The following is a 15,246-nucleotide window of genomic DNA, read 5'->3' as shown; positions in this document are numbered from 1 at the left end:
CTAACCAATGCAACCGGGAAACCTTCTATCAAAAGTTCTGAACTAGCATCCGAAGCTAGGCGGTACTCTGCCTTGTATTGCCGTTGCTTGGATTAGGGAAGAAGGAAGGGCTTACACCAGAACTCGTTGATCTGATCTTCTATGCCGGGGAAGGAGGAGTCGATAGAGAGAGCTTCGGATCGAATCTTTGGAATCTCATCTCTAGAGGCAGTATCTTTCTCTAGTTCCGCGAAATCCATGCGAATCCATATGCAAACAAAGGTAGCTGGAACATTTCTTTTTTTGGGGGGCCGAATGGCCCAAAACAAAAAAGAAACTATCTAATTACCTCTCTGGGTCGAGCATACCCAAGAGAGTCTTCAAACAGAAAAGGAATACAACCAGGAGGAGGACTTTGCGATTCAAAATAACCCAGGTCATAAGTCAATCCAATGCTTGCCAAGTAGTCTGCAGAGAAGTTCTTCTCCCTATAGATATGGGAGAGCTTGCAATGCCAGTCCATCTTCAAGTAAGCTTGGCAGCCACGGATCAGGGTGTGGAGAGGATGGAGAGAATTATCCTGCTGATTAACAAGAGTCACAACAGTAGCAGAATCCACCTCCACCTCAACAGATCTAAAACCTCTCATCCAAGCCAAGCGTAATCCAAAAAAAAGGCCCCAAAGTTCTGCAGCTATAATTTTGCCCTTCCCAAGGTTGGCAGTGAACCCAGAAATCCAGTTCCCATTATTATCTCTCAAGAGACCACCAGCACCAATAGATCCGCTGGGACCCTTCATGCAACCATCAATATTCACCTTAATCCASTTTGGTGGGGGGGGGGGATCCCAAGCTAGATAAGCTTCAACTCGAGCTGGTTTAGAATGCAAGGATGTAGTGGCCAGTCGCCATTCCCTGGCATAGTTCCAAATGCARATCTGGGGAGGTTGATCYGGGTCAAAAATTTCAAGATTTMTCCACCTCCACAGGAACCAGCAACATAAACCAAAAACTTGACCCCAACACAAATGAAACCTGGTTTTTTGGTTGGAAGATAGATTGACYTTGAGCCATTAAGGGCAAATTAAAGGAGTTGACCAARGAGGGATGCCAAGACCATCCAAAAGAGATTTGGCCCTAGTACARCCCCTCATGCAGTGAATAYTGTCTTCCCAGGTGCATCCACAGTGACTGCAAGTARGGTCATTGGTCATCGATCTTCTAAACCTCTGAGCATTTGTAAGCAGCTTATTCTGCCCCAACAACCAGAAGAAAGCTTTCACCCTGGGTGGGAGTTGTATTTTCCATAGGAAGCTTCCCTCCCAGTCAGTTTGTACATCAAGGGAGGCTGCAAGGTTGTAAGCAGTTTTAACAGAGAAGGTTCCATTAGTCGAACCCTGCCAGATGTATCTATCATCATCAGAATCAATAAGTCCAGCAGGGATCCCAATAATCTCTTCCACAATATCATTAGGTAGCACCTCTCTCAGCTTGTTAACATTCCATTGGCCATCGGATAGAAAAGAAAATAAGCAACTTTTTCCTCCTCATTTATCTGAGTATTGGGGATCAAGGCAACATCTTTCAAATTTATTTCAGAGAAAGTCTTAGCCCATAAGCCCTCATCCCTTTGAATCATTCTCCAACTGGCTTTGGCAAGAAGGGCCGAGTTCATAGCATTCATTTGTTTCAGGCCTAGGCCCCATTGACTTTGGGACAACAAACCTGGCTCCATTTAACTAGGTGCACCTTGGCTTTATCCGCAGAACCTCCCCATAAGAATCTTTTATTCAGTTGATCCACCTTCTTGCACACACTTGCTGGCAATTTGACTGTCTGCATGGCATAGATGGGAATAGCAGATGTAACAGACTGTATCAGGGTTGCACGACCAGCTAAAGATAAGGATTTGGCCTTCCAAGAGGCAAGTTTACTTTGCACCTTTTCAACAATTTCCCTGTAAGTACTCTTGGTAATTCTGGAGTGAATTAAGGGGACACCAAGGTACTTGCCAAGGTCCTTAGCGAGAGGGGACCCACAGATCAAGCTTATATTAGTAGCAATGTCAGAATGGGTGTTGGGAGAACACAAAAAAAGGGATTTCTCAAAACAAATTTTCTGCCCAGAGGCTTCACAGAAGGTCTCAAGGCAGTTCAGCACAATTTCTGTTTCCTAGAGGCTTCTGCAAAAAGAATTATGTCATCAGCAAAAAAGAGGTGAGAAATAGCAGGGCCCCTCCTAGATACCTTAACAGGTTTCCACTTTCCACAATTCACAGCAGCTTGAATCAACTGAGAGAGTTTTTCAACACATAGCAGGAACAAATAAGGGGACAGGGGGTCACCCTGTCTGACACCCCTAGCAGGCTTAAATTTCTCAGTAAATTCCTTATTTAGAATGATTTGGAAGTCAACAGAGGTCTTCAATTAAGCGCAAAAGTTTCCCAGAGATTCGAATATCCTTCAAACAAGTGATAATGAAGCTCCATTTTAATCTGTCATAGGCTTTGGCAAGATCTATCTTCCAAGCCATGAATCCTCTTCGACCTTTGGTTCTTCTGAAAGTGCGGAGAACCTCCTGGGCAATGACAATATTGTAAGTGATTTGCCTTCCAGGAATAAAGCTTGCTTGGCAGGGGCTAACTAGTTTACCCATCGGAGGCCTCAGTCTGTTGACAATGATTTTGGTGATACATTTGTAGATGGTGTTACACAGGGAAATTGGTCTGAATTGGGCCATAGAGAGGGGGTTCTGCACTTTAGGCACCAAGGTAATCAGTGTGCTGCCAAGACCATCAGGAATGTGCCCATGATCAAAACATTTTTCCACTAGTTTGAAAACATCTTCACCACAGAGATTCCTAGCTGGAACATTTATTAACCTCACCCTTCTTCCCCTTAGAGCTTATGGCTCGGACCCCCCTGTACCACCAAGGCAGACAGATACGTCTCCTGGCCCTTGCGCAAGCCTTTCTTCAGCAGCATGGCGGAAACCATTATACTAGCTCCTACTTTGCCTTCACAACCGGCACATACAAGGCGCCTTGTCATCCATAATGCAAAAGGAATTCAGGCGGGATGGGGGCACTGCCCTCGCCCTGCGAAGGAACTCCAGTCCCAAGACCACAAATCATCGAGTTGCACCGTTGGCTCGGCCTGACCAGCCAGCCATCCGGATCGACAGGCACGCCCCTCGCAAGTCCCACCAGTAAGTGGAGTATTCTATAATCCTTCCGTCCCGTGCCCGCAGTAGACTTGAGTTATATAACCCTCCGTTCGGTCTGGCTAGTATAGTATCCTTCGCCTATTTGTATTTCTACAATCATGCTTACCAATATGCAACTGACTGAACAGTACAGGCAGGACGGCTTTGCTTAAGACCGGAATGTTACCCCCGCTCGAAAGAGTTCGCCCATCATCCTTTCCCTTGCGGGGACATGTTACCATGTATCCAAACGGAGAAGCAGAAGAATAGGATTGAGATTGCCAAAGACCTTTTTTGGGAAGTCAAAAACAGTAGCAGTTGGGGACGCCTAGTCCATCATACTATAGTGGTCTTATATATAGTTAGTGTCGGCAGGAATGGAACAGAAATCTCGTATATGAACTAATTTTAGTATATATAGTAGTGAAAAAGTGCTTTCTTTGTTTGAAGGCTTCAAGTGAGGATCAAACCATCGCATCACCAAAAGGTGCTCGGGTGTACCTTAGAGCAACGAAAACGAAGACTTTCGAGAACAAATATTGGACCGGGAATAAAAAGGGGTAAAGTAAAGTCTAAGCGCATATGGCACGAAAAGGAAATCCGATTTCGGTAAGACTTGATCTTAATCGTAGTTCAGATTCAAGTTGGTTTAGTGATTATTATTATGGTAAATTAGTGTATCAAGATGTCAATCTGAGGTCTTATTTCGGTTCCATACGTCCACCTACGAGACTTACTTTTGGCTTTCGTCTCGGTACGTGTATTATTCTACATTTTCCCAAAAGAACATTCATTCATTTCTTTCTTCCCCGTCGACCACGACGACTGAAACGACGCGAAAAATCCAGACCCGGAAAGGAGAAGGGCCGGTGGTGGGCATTTGGGAAAGTCGGGCCGATCGGGTGTCTTCATTCAAGCGGCGATACAGAAGAAGAACGAAACGAAGTGAGAGGCCGGGGGTCCGGGAAAAGAGTCGAGTCGATCAGGCTCGACGACCGGGAGAAGCAAAACGAAATTAGGATTTGGCCGAAAAAGAAGCAACGCTATGGATACCATGACCGATCACCATCGATAAAGAAGAATCTTTCTAAATCACTTCGGGTCAGCAGGGCCTTCAAGCATCCGAAATACGCCGGGGTTGTAAATGGCATAGCGTTCCTGATAGAAAATGACGACCCCTTCAGAAAAACTAAGTTATTCAAGTTCTTTTTGCCAAAGAAGTCCCGCTCCGACGGCTCGACGAGTCATCTACTTAAAAGGACCCTCCCTGCAGTGCGCCCCTCCTTCAATTATTCGGTCATGCAATACTTATTGAATACAAAGAACCAAATGCATTTCGACCCCGTCGTAGTTCTCAATCATTTCGTGGCACCGGGCGTGGCTGAACCATCTACGATGGGAGGAGCGAATGCACAGGGAAGAAGCTTAGATAAGAGAATACGTTCTCGCATCGCTTTGTTTGTAGAAAGCTCGACCAGCGATAAAAAGTGTTTGGCCGAAGCCAAAAAGAGGTTGACCCGCTTCATTCGCCAAGCGAATGATCTTCGCTTCGCGGGAACAACAAAAACCACCATCCCGCTCTTTCCTTTTTTCGGTGCTACCTTTTTCTTTCCAAGGGATGGGGTTGGGATGTATAATAACCTTTTTTTTGAGGATGCCCGGGAACAACTCCTAGGTCAATTAAGGATCAAATGTTGGAACCTCATGGGTAAGGATAAGGTAATGGAATTGATAGAGAAATTCATAGACCTAGATAGGATAGGAGAATTGATAAGGGGAATAGAGATGATGATAGAGATCATACTGAGAAACAGACAAATTCCGTGCGGGTACAACTCTTATTTGAACGAAGTGAAAAAAATGCGATCTTTGTTGTCTAATAGAACAAACACTAATACCTTAATTGAGTCGGTCAAGATCAAATCTGTTTATCAAAGTGCTTCTCCGATTGCTCAAGACATCTCTTTTCAACTGAGAAACAAAACAAGATCATTTCGTTCCATTTTTAGTAAAATAGTGAAGGATATTCCATTAGTAATGAAAAAAGGGGTTGAGGGGATCCGTATATGTTGTTCAGGTCGATCAAAAGGCGCAGAAATAGCTAGAACTGAATGCGGAAAGTATGGAAAAACATCTCGTAATGTATTTAACCAGAAAATAGATTATGCTCCTGCGAAAGTATCTACTCGTTACGGAATCTTAGGTGTCAAAGTGTGGATTTCATATAGTAAGAAAAAGTCCATATGATTATGATTTTTATAAAAACTTGTATTTCACTTTAAGTCCGGTTGAATATGAATATGGGGCAACGCCCATGGTCCACACAGTAATAAATGTTTCAACTATGTATTTGTATTTAAGCTTAACCCTCGTTATTGGCGTTGGCGCTTTTTCTTTACATAAAAAAAGGGAAATAGAGCTTTTGCCTGCCAGGCCACCTCTCTCTTTTTTTACTTTTACTTTGAATATGATTTTTATTTTGTTGTGCTTAAACGGCACCGTAGCCGCCTGCGACGGTAGAATTTCTTCTCCGGCTCCGGCGGTAGGTTTACATCCGGAGGTTCCCGCCGACACCGGTGTTCCCCAAGGGGCACCAGTGCAGATTGATGAAATCCCGCCGGAAGTTCCGCAGCTATACCGGCCTTTAATGGGCGATGCTTTTCGGACGAGAGAACTTCATCTACGGTTAGGGTTGTATTTCATGGGTCGAAACACTTGGCGGGATAACTGCGTATTGTTGGGGATCCTGGAAAAGCAGGTGCTGGTAGAAAAAAAGATAGAAGCAGCATTGGTGCACGATGGATATAACCCGATTAGTGTTGTAATAAAGAGACACGAAATCCGGACAATCCTCTTTAACCACCCGACTAGGGCGAGCGTGCTTTCTGAACGTACCTTAGATAGTTTTTTGGACCAAATCGCAAGAAATGGCACTCGGCAGAGCATTCCGGGTGGTGAGAGCAATTCATAATTTTGATCTCTGGCTGTGACTCCTTCTTTCTCCCATGCTTTCCGTTGGTCAACAACCAACCACAGCTCTCTATAGTTCTTCACTACTCGTACAGGAAGGTAAGAACTACTTTTTTTCTGGAGGGAATCATTTTTTTTCAATCAAGAATGCCTCAACTGGATAAATTCACTTATTTCACACAATTCTTCTGGTCATGCCTTTTCCTCTTTACTTTCTATATTCCCATATGCAATGATGGAGATGGAGTACTTGGGATCAGCAGAATTCTAAAACTACGGAACCAACTGGTTTCACACCGGGGGAACAACATCCGGAGCAACGACCCCAACAGTTTGGAAGATATCTTGAGAAAAGGTTTTAGCACCGGTGTATCCTATATGTACTCTAGTTTATTCGAAGTATCCCAATGGTGTAACGCCGTCGACTTATTGGGAAAAAGGAGGAAAATAACTTTGATCTCTTGTTTCGGAGAAATAAGTGGCTCGCGAGGAATGGAAAGAAACATATTAGATTTGATCTCGAAGTCCTCATATAGCACTTCTTCCAATCCTGGATGGGTGATCACTTGTAGGAATGACATAATGCTAATCCATGTTCCACACGGCCAAGGAAGCATCATTTTTTAATCTCACTATGACTTGGTCGTTAGGAAGAGATTCTTTCTCGATCAGAATAGTGGAATGGAAGGCACTACAAGAAAGATATACCCCTTTTCAAATCGCCCCGCGAAGACGGACGTTCAGAAAGGTTATTGAGATTATCAATCTTTTTAGTGGGGAGGAATAGTGCGGGAAGGGAGCGAGACCAAGCCGAGCCACTAGGAGAGTAAGCCCTTCCCACGTGTCAAAATGAATGCAGCCTCAACCAGAGAGATCAACCTGCGCCTTTGATTTAAGGACGCCGGCGGCGCGGAACGCACTAATCCGCGACCAGCAAGTTTTCCGAAACCGAACTGAATAGAATTGTGACTTTCCAAAAATGCTTGCTGAAAATCAAAGAAAGAAGGTCCATTTTTCCACGTAGTTCGTCGGTCAAACCAACGATTCTCTTCTCAAAGTAATAGAGAGATCTTTTTCTAGTTAGACTTCTATCAATGCAATGAAAGAACCATCCCTTCCTATTTGTTTGTCCTGTCAGATAGAAAAAAATAAATTTTTAGCCCTTCTTTACCACTTTAGGGGGTGGGGGTGAAGGGGGGGTTTACATACAACCGAGGCAAAGTGGTTTATGATTGAATCTCAGAGGCATTCTTATCATTTGGTAGATCCAAGTCCATGGCCTATTTCGGGTTCACTCGGAGCTTTGGCAACCACCGTAGGAGGTGTGATGTACATGCACCCATTTCAAGGGGGTGCAACACTTCTCAGTTTGGGCCTCATATTTATCCTATATACCATGTTCGTATGGTGGCGCGATGTTCTACGTGAATCCACGTTGGAAGGACATCATACCAAAGTTGTACAATTAGGACTTCGATATGGTTTTATTCCGTTCATCGTATCGGAGGTTATGTTCCTTTTTGCTTTTTTTCGGGCTTCTTCTCATTCTTCTTTGGCACCTACGGTAGAGATCGGAGGTATTTGGCCCCCAAAAGGGATTGGGGTTTTAGATCCTCGGGAAATCCCTTTTCTTAATACCCCTATTCTCCTTTCATCCGGAGCTGCCGTAACTTGGGCTCATCATGCTATACTCGCGGGGAAGGAAAAACGAGCAGTTTACGCTTTAGTAGCTACCGTTTCACTGGCTCTAGTATTCACTGGCTTTCAAGGAATGGAATATTATCAAGCACCCTTCACTATTTCGGACAGTATTTATGGTTCTACCTTTTTCTTAGCAACTGGCTTTCATGGTTTTCATGTGATTATAGGTACTCTTTTCTTGATCATATGTGGTATTCGCCAATATCTTGGTCATCTGACCAAGGAGCATCACGTTGGCTTTGAAGCAGCTGCATGGTACTGGCATTTTGTAGACGTGGTTCGGTTATTCCCATTTGTCTCTATCTATTGGTGGGGAGGTATATGAAGGAACGAAACAGTGGATTGAGGAATGAAAGCTCGAAGACAAAGAGAATCGGGCTTTTCCAAAGAATTACAGCAGCTTTCCCACTCCCTTTGATTTTCATATACAAAAAAGTATCTTCCACTTTCCTACCAAATATCTCTTTATTCTGGCACATAAATGAAGGGATCGAAGAGATTATGGCAGATCATGTTCACCAAGAAATGACCCGAAATTTGATCTTGGTCCATTTGAGATTGTTCCTTTTAATCGTAATCAAAGATGTTTTCTTGTCTCTCGTTTCTTCTCTAAACAAATTGAAGAACCTAATGGATCGAATGAATGGAAGAAGCTAATGTGCTACGTAGCTGAGGTTTACTTTATAGTAGGCCCCAACTCAATGATTGCCCAAGAATTAGACCAGAAGCGGTTTTATTTACTTTTTCTTTGAATAGGACACCCACCATTTACGAGTCCAAAGATTAATTGACAAGCGGGAGGAAACATTTCACTGCTAGCTACTAAGAACCTAACAGAACTCTTTTTTGAGATAGTAAAGAAAAAGAAGCCAGAAGGTTATGAAATAAAGGTTTCAACGATTGCCCTTATTAACAAGAGCAGCCATAGATAGAGTAGTATATCCGAACAAATCGAAGAACCTAATGGATCAAACTCATCCTTGGCTGCTACGAAACATATCGGCCTTGCGTTGCGGAAGGAACGTTATGCTCTGTTTTGAGTTGGAGCCAAGAGGTGGAAGAACGGTTTCTGGTGGAAGCAGCTCTGAGAATTGGAGAAAAAGAGAGATACCTACAGGGTCGGCTGGCCTTACTCTGTCTAGAGGAAGCGTTGGTAGGGATTTGGAGGACCCATCAAGGTTGGTCCCCTCCACCTGTTCAGCATCCATATCATTTGTATTTCTTTTATTGTCACAAGGCAACGCAACATCTTCATCGATCTGCATTCCTTCATGTTGCCTTTTTCTAGGCTTGGAAATCATGGTGTCTTGGCCATTTTGGTTGCATTGTTTCCCATTGATGTTGTTCTGGATTTCCGACTCCCTTTCCCTCTTCCTTTGCCTTTGTTTGTTCCACTGACAAAGACAGGAACTATAGTAGATAGCTCGTGCTTCTCCATTGGCACTTTCTTTGACTGTTTGCCACTAACTAGGTTGCTGTCTTCTTCAAGATGGATTCTGTATTGGCATAACAGGCTGCTTTGCTAGACTTGTCTAAAGTGGAATTCTTTCAGAACCTAGCCTAAAAAAGAGAGCCATTTTTCGAGAGTTGTGACAGGTGATAAGAAGCATCAATGAGATGACTTGAACTGACCTTCTGTTGAAACCAAAATTGCCATAGATCGCGATTCTTCGGCTGATCCTCCTGTGTATGAGGGAGCAGTAGATCGTCGATTGTTTCATGTCACCCAGGAGTAGGTTTTCAACTCTTCCACTGGTGGATCGAACCGTCAGTCTTAATGGTCCAAGGTCAGCTCTCGTCACCTTGACTTATGGCCCTGCACCTGACAAAAGATTGCCTCAGTTCGGATAGTCATGGGAGTAGTGGCGTCTCAAGTGGACCATCACGACCACACTTATCGTTTAGTTGACCTGTGCCTTAAAGGACCCATGCCAGCCAAGAGGGGCAAGTGTGAGATTATGTACCTGGTCGTTTCTTGGACCGTGCCTCCCTTACTGTAGTTGCTTGTAGTTTGATTTTCTTCCCAATCTCATAGGGTACAGGTTCAAACCCACCCCCCTTATAGTGGCTAGGAAAACCCCCGAGATTCTATGGGAAATTGGAAACGTTTCTTAACTGCACCTGCCGACATTGGGATAGGACTGGTTCGTAAGCTTGTTTTATTTTAATTAGTTTCTTTATATATGAACCCAGTGTAAAGTAAGTAGAGCACTCAATGGGCTAGGGTGGCCTCATTTCGCCTTACTGCGTAGTCCGCTTTTCTTTTTTGAACTAGAAGCAACCGAAACAGGGAATTTCTTGTAATCGCCGCCAAGAAGGAGCTGGCGAGTGAAATCAACTGACTTCTCCCTTTAGAAGTACGCTTTCCTTCCTGTGTTGGTTCTTCCATATATGACCTCACTTGCCCATTCTTGCCTCAAGGTCTTTGGGAGTACATTGAAGTAGGGGCGGAATTCAGTTATATGTGCCTTTCTTCTTCCCATGAATCACTTCACTCTAAAGAATCTGCGGACCCGACGGTTCCCGACTTTATCCGGTCGTACCCCTGTACGCTCTCCTCCGTTAGAATCCATGCCTTCTCTGGATGGAACTCGTAAACCTACAAACTTTGTTTCGTATCCGGGTTTATTCACTTTTTAGATTATGGCTTGTAATCCTGGAGCCTTTCCCTTTACAACCGAGCTTGCCTAAGGACGGCGTAGAAGAGAAAAAGTCTAGGATTGAGATCTGAGCAGGAATTATTCCCGGGTGAGTGGCTACGTTTTAGGGTGGTAATTGGTTGCTTGGTCGAGGAGCTGCCCTTGGCAAGGAAGGAAAGGTGTTCCATAGCATCTGGGGCCGAGGCTCTGTTCTGGTTACCATAGTGAAGCACCTTTATTTTCAGGGCTTACTTCGGAGAGTACCGCTGCTATTCTTTGAGTATAATCCTGGCATCTTTCCTAATGAGTTCACCTTTTTTTTTATTTCTATTTAATTGATTTCAATAGTTCCCGTCCCGCTCCAGTCAATAGCTAGGTGGAAAGTTAAGAAAGATCTCGACCAGTAGTGCCCCAACATTAAGAGTACATAGTGGCTCGTTGGGGTCGGTAAACGAGTTGGAGTAGAAACCGACCTCTGAACTATTGAGTGGAGTAAGCACACCAGCAGGGGAGAAAATCTTTTTTATAATGTTGTAATTTTTATGTAGGAACTGCTTTATGATTGTTATTGATGGTTATGGTTGTTATTTAGCTTCTTTAGCAACTATATGGACTGCTTTAGCTACTAAGGGTCTTATTTATGGTTGTTATTGAATGATATAGCTACATTCACTACGTTCATTTAACCATAAGGAGCTCTCAATGTTGTTATTTATGGCTTTAAGGTAAGAAATAAGGTTAAGGTTTAGGGCTTTCTTTAATCCATATCGCTACGCTAATCTTAATCCCTCCTTTAAGAAAGAAACTACCCTTAGGAACCTCCTTTCCCTATGGTCGAGGATATTTAAACCTATGGTTAAGCAGTTGAACTCCTTAACAGTTTCGCTTTAACTACTTCCTTAACTTACAGGTAGTTCTTTAAGGTTTAGAATCCTAGGTCTCCATGAAGGACTTGGCCTTTTCTTTCTGTAGGGACTACCTTCTTCTATTGTTCTATAGTAAGCATCCTCTTGCTTTTGTCTGTTTAAATCCTCGGGTTGCTCCATGTAAATTTCCTCTTCAAGATCACCATGAAGGAATGCAGTTTTCACATCAAGCTGCTCAACCTCTAAATTCATCGTTGCAACCAAACCAAGAACTGCTCTAATGGAAGTCATCTTCACCACCGGTGAGAAAATATCTTCAAAGTCAATGCCTTGTTTCTGATTGAAGCCCTTCACAACCAATCTTGCCTTGGTTGTGAACTATTCTCTTCACTTTTCAGCTTGTACACCCACTTGTTCTTGAGTGCCCCTCTTCCTTTGGGTAGTTTTACTAACTCATAGGTGTGGTTCTCATGCAAGGACTTCATCTTTCTTCTTTCAAATTCTTCTCTTCTTGCTTATCACCGACTTTCCGAGCGTAGTCTGTAGTAGGGAGGGCCATTCTCGCAGGAGTTAGAGTAGGAACATGACAAACCATTATAATAATGCATTCTCGCAGGAAGTAGCATATTCATGTTGCCTGCTTTCGTTCCTTTCGTCTCGAAGGCCGGTTCAGTAAGAGTTCAAATCCTTCTAACTGGCTAGTGCATTAAGGTGGCACGTCTTACTCCGGGCCAGCAGTAAACGAAGTGTTAAAGTAGAGAGAGCTAGCGTTCCGTACTCAGCCGACCAAGCAAAACTCCAGCTAAGCTAATAGCTCTAATTGTGGGGATATCTAAAAAATATGCTCTTGTTTGTGGCCCTCCTTCTCTTCAGGGTAGCTATATTAGTCGCAATAGTCCTTATTAGTAAACTACGGCCTCGTTGTTAATTGACTCCCTGCTTCAATTAAAGCTCGCCCCTACCCTCTAAAGCTCTTCGCTCCGCGCGTTCAAATGCTACCCACGTTCAGTTCAAGCCTAGCCTCGCTCCTCTCCTGACAGTCGAGTGGCTTACGCTCCTAGTCCGACTAACATTGGGCTAGCTGAACCTCTTTCCAAGGCTGGATTGGATTCCCTTTGGGGTTGGGATAAGTTGAACTGTTTACTTCTACTACTCCGAAATCTTTTAATTCTTTATGGCAGTAGCTAGTTTAGTGGCATCTATCTTGCTCAGTTGTTTTCCTTTGGTCTGTTGATATTATCTTTCTTTTCTCACCCTCGGAAAACCGAACCAAAGCCAAAGCAAAGCTTCCCATGGTCGCCTTCGCTTCCTTGTACTTGTACTAAGATATGGTAAAATGAACACTAAGCCAATTCCGATGAAAGTAGTAGAAAAAAAGCAGCTTTCCCTGCTAAACTCTTCTCGGAGATTGCTTGACTACTAAACAATCGAGAAAATCTCTTCCCACGGAGCAACTCTTACTTAAATCAATTCCATCATGCCCTTGAATCAAGATTTCCTTACCCCGGAAAAGGCTACAGAGCCATCTAGCTGCCATCAAATAAAGCTTCCCCGGCCCGAGCATTGAAATTCAATGATTATATTCTTGCTTCTTCTTTTTTATTGTTGAGAGAATCTCTGCCAACTCTTCTTCCTCTTCTCGAGAGATCTTGGGATTTCTTGATTCAGGGTAAATGCACTTATTATAGAATTCCCTTGGTATGAAACAACAGTTAAAACTTCCTAGGATGTTAAAGTGTAATAGACATTCAATCAACGGATTTCAAAATCCTAGTAAACTCTTGTCTGACTTTGACTTCTGTGATTACTCTACGCTACGATATTGATTCTAAGGAAAGACAGAACTGCAGCCCAATTTCCGTTCTAGGAGGGAGCTTGGATGGTGAGCCCAAGCCTATTCTTTCCATTGAAAAAAAGTCCCTTAGGCATGGGACTGCTTCCTTTGCTACATATGCCTAACTTCTTCACTGGACGAATAGGGGAAGGGTTTGGCTGATGGACTAGTTAGAGTTTTTGGATGAAAGAGTGAAAATCAATCGAATCAAAGACTTGTTGCCTAGAAGTTTTCAAGCTTAGCTCGTCTTTCCTGCTATGATTCCGAACATAGTAACTATTTAACGGAGTGAAAGAGCTCAAAAAGTCTCTGCCGTTGCAGGTCCTATATTTAGGAATGCTAAATCTGAACCGATTGAAAAATTTTCTTAGTCTGCATCCATTCCTTCATCCCTTGAGTACGATAGCTATTCAAAGCAAAGAGAAAAAAATGGTGAGAAGATCGGGATTTTCTGCTTTCTTAGCCTAGTCTGTTAACGGAGGAGAAAGGTCAATCTTGCCCTTCGGGCAACACCAAGGCAAGATCGATTCAAGTACAAACCGAAGCCCAATTGCAGCTACGCCTTTTCAGAAAGCCCTTACTCAAAGAAATTCAATAGAAGCTCTTCCCCCTTTCCTGTTTAGGAAGATAGCAGCCAGTTTCAACTAAAGAGCTGATTATCTCTATTATTCTTAAGGGAATAAAACGAGATAATAAAGAAAAGAAATAAGAAAAGAAAGGATCAAGGGGTTAGCGAACGGGGGCCCCATCCTCCTCGGGGTGTCGAGATTTAGGAAGGGGCAGGATACCCTTTCTTTATTTTTTTTATTGGTATACCGCTCCGGTAATGAGGAGCGAATGAAGGGACTGTAAATCTAAGGCGATGTCAACCCATGTCAGAAAAACAGTGTATGAAAGCGTTCGGGATAAGTTCCTTGACGGAAAAGAAGTTAATCGAATGCCGTTAATGACGAAACTATGCCTTAATTATGGATTATCTATGGGAGATGAAACCGCTCTATCAAGAGAGGCACTCCAGTCAAGAAATAGGCGAATTAAAAACTAAGCTAATGAGCTTTACGTTCAAGTTCTCGCCCATGTCCCGCTACTGGATACCGAAACCGAACAAGGCGGGAAAGATGCGAGCCATTACCCAACCAAACCAAAGGGATATCATTGTGATGGAATCGCTTTCGGTGTTGTTAAATATAATCAATCTATGGGGAAAGAGAAAGATAGGAAAGATGCCAAGTCAAGCCATGTACTACTATTGGCCATACAATGATGGCATTGTGGATCTTTTTCGTATTCCAGTTTTGTGGACAGAGTTAGGAATTCCTCAATGTGAAATTTAGAGATCTAGACAGTGTGACGTGCGTGAGTCATGAGGGGTGGAGGGTGATTAAGTTGAGAACCAGAGGCGTATTCTTAACACATCAAAGTCGTACTTCTTCTTTAGCTACTGTTTCACTACGCCGGATCGAAAGTAAGTATGCGCGTAGTTAGTGAAGGGGCAGAGAGAAGAGATGGGAGCGATAGATGCCTGACTCGGTCAATAGCTTTAGGGAAGGGTCCGATCTATGCATCAATCCATTTCTTAAGTTATCAGATGTGAATGAAAGCATACCCGAATTCTGATCTCAACGAAATGCATAAAAAGAGAGGCATTTATAAATTGCGTAAGAGATCATCGATTAGATTTCTTCCTTGTCGACCCACGAGGTCGCCCTTAACACCTCAACCGATTCGCCCTCGACCTTGCCCGCACCTTTTCTCAATGATGTCCTCTCCGATCTTTGGTTCGCCGAGTTGGTATTTGGAGAAAGCTTCACAGCTTCTCACTCCGTCTAGACAGACTTACATCACGATATCTTTTTCTTTCTCCCATGCTTTCCGTTGGTCAACAACCAACCACAACTCACGTCTTCCTGAATTGGGAGAGAAAGAACAAGTCTCTCTTCTTTTTTTTGGGGGGAGCAAAGCAGTTAAAGAATGAACCAACCCAAATGATTGTTCTAGAATGGCTATTCCTCACAATTGATGCATTGAAATCATGGCAATTAGGATTTCAAGAC

At 43.4% G+C, this 15,246-nt stretch overlaps 5 protein-coding genes and 1 pseudogene across 5 annotated transcripts; 5 read left to right on the top strand and 1 right to left on the bottom strand.

Moving 5' to 3' along the window:
• Nucleotides 1-316: 316 nt before the first annotated feature.
• rnaseH lies at nucleotides 317-778 on the bottom strand. The gene has a single exon. The coding sequence runs from the start codon at nucleotides 776-778 to the stop codon at nucleotides 317-319; it is 462 nt and encodes a 153-aa protein (YP_006666138.1).
• Nucleotides 779-3,693: 2,915 nt separating this feature from the next.
• rps19 (ribosomal protein S19) lies at nucleotides 3,694-3,751 on the top strand (annotated as a pseudogene).
• Nucleotides 3,752-3,764: 13 nt separating this feature from the next.
• On the top strand, nucleotides 3,765-5,429 carry rps3 (ribosomal protein S3). Its single transcript has one exon. It carries the CDS (start codon nucleotides 3,765-3,767, stop codon nucleotides 5,427-5,429), a length of 1,665 nt encoding a protein of 554 aa, YP_006666137.1.
• An 870-nt stretch (nucleotides 5,430-6,299) lies between these two features.
• Nucleotides 6,300-6,779, top strand: atp8 (ATP synthase F0 subunit 8). The gene has a single exon. The coding sequence runs from the start codon at nucleotides 6,300-6,302 to the stop codon at nucleotides 6,777-6,779; it is 480 nt and encodes a 159-aa protein (YP_006666136.1).
• A 601-nt stretch (nucleotides 6,780-7,380) lies between these two features.
• Nucleotides 7,381-8,178, top strand: cox3 (cytochrome c oxidase subunit III). Its single transcript has one exon. It carries the CDS (start codon nucleotides 7,381-7,383, stop codon nucleotides 8,176-8,178), a length of 798 nt encoding a protein of 265 aa, YP_006666135.1.
• Nucleotides 8,106-8,510, top strand: sdh4 (succinate dehydrogenase subunit 4). The gene has a single exon. It carries the CDS (start codon nucleotides 8,106-8,108, stop codon nucleotides 8,508-8,510), a length of 405 nt encoding a protein of 134 aa, YP_006666134.1.
• The last annotated feature ends 6,736 nt before the right edge of the window (nucleotides 8,511-15,246 follow it).

The sequence above is a fragment of a genome, mitochondrion (assembly GCF_042453785.1).
Source record: "Malus x domestica mitochondrion, complete genome".
Classification (NCBI taxonomy): domain Eukaryota; kingdom Viridiplantae; phylum Streptophyta; class Magnoliopsida; order Rosales; family Rosaceae; genus Malus; species Malus domestica.
This window is presented reverse-complemented; position numbering and strand designations above follow the sequence as displayed.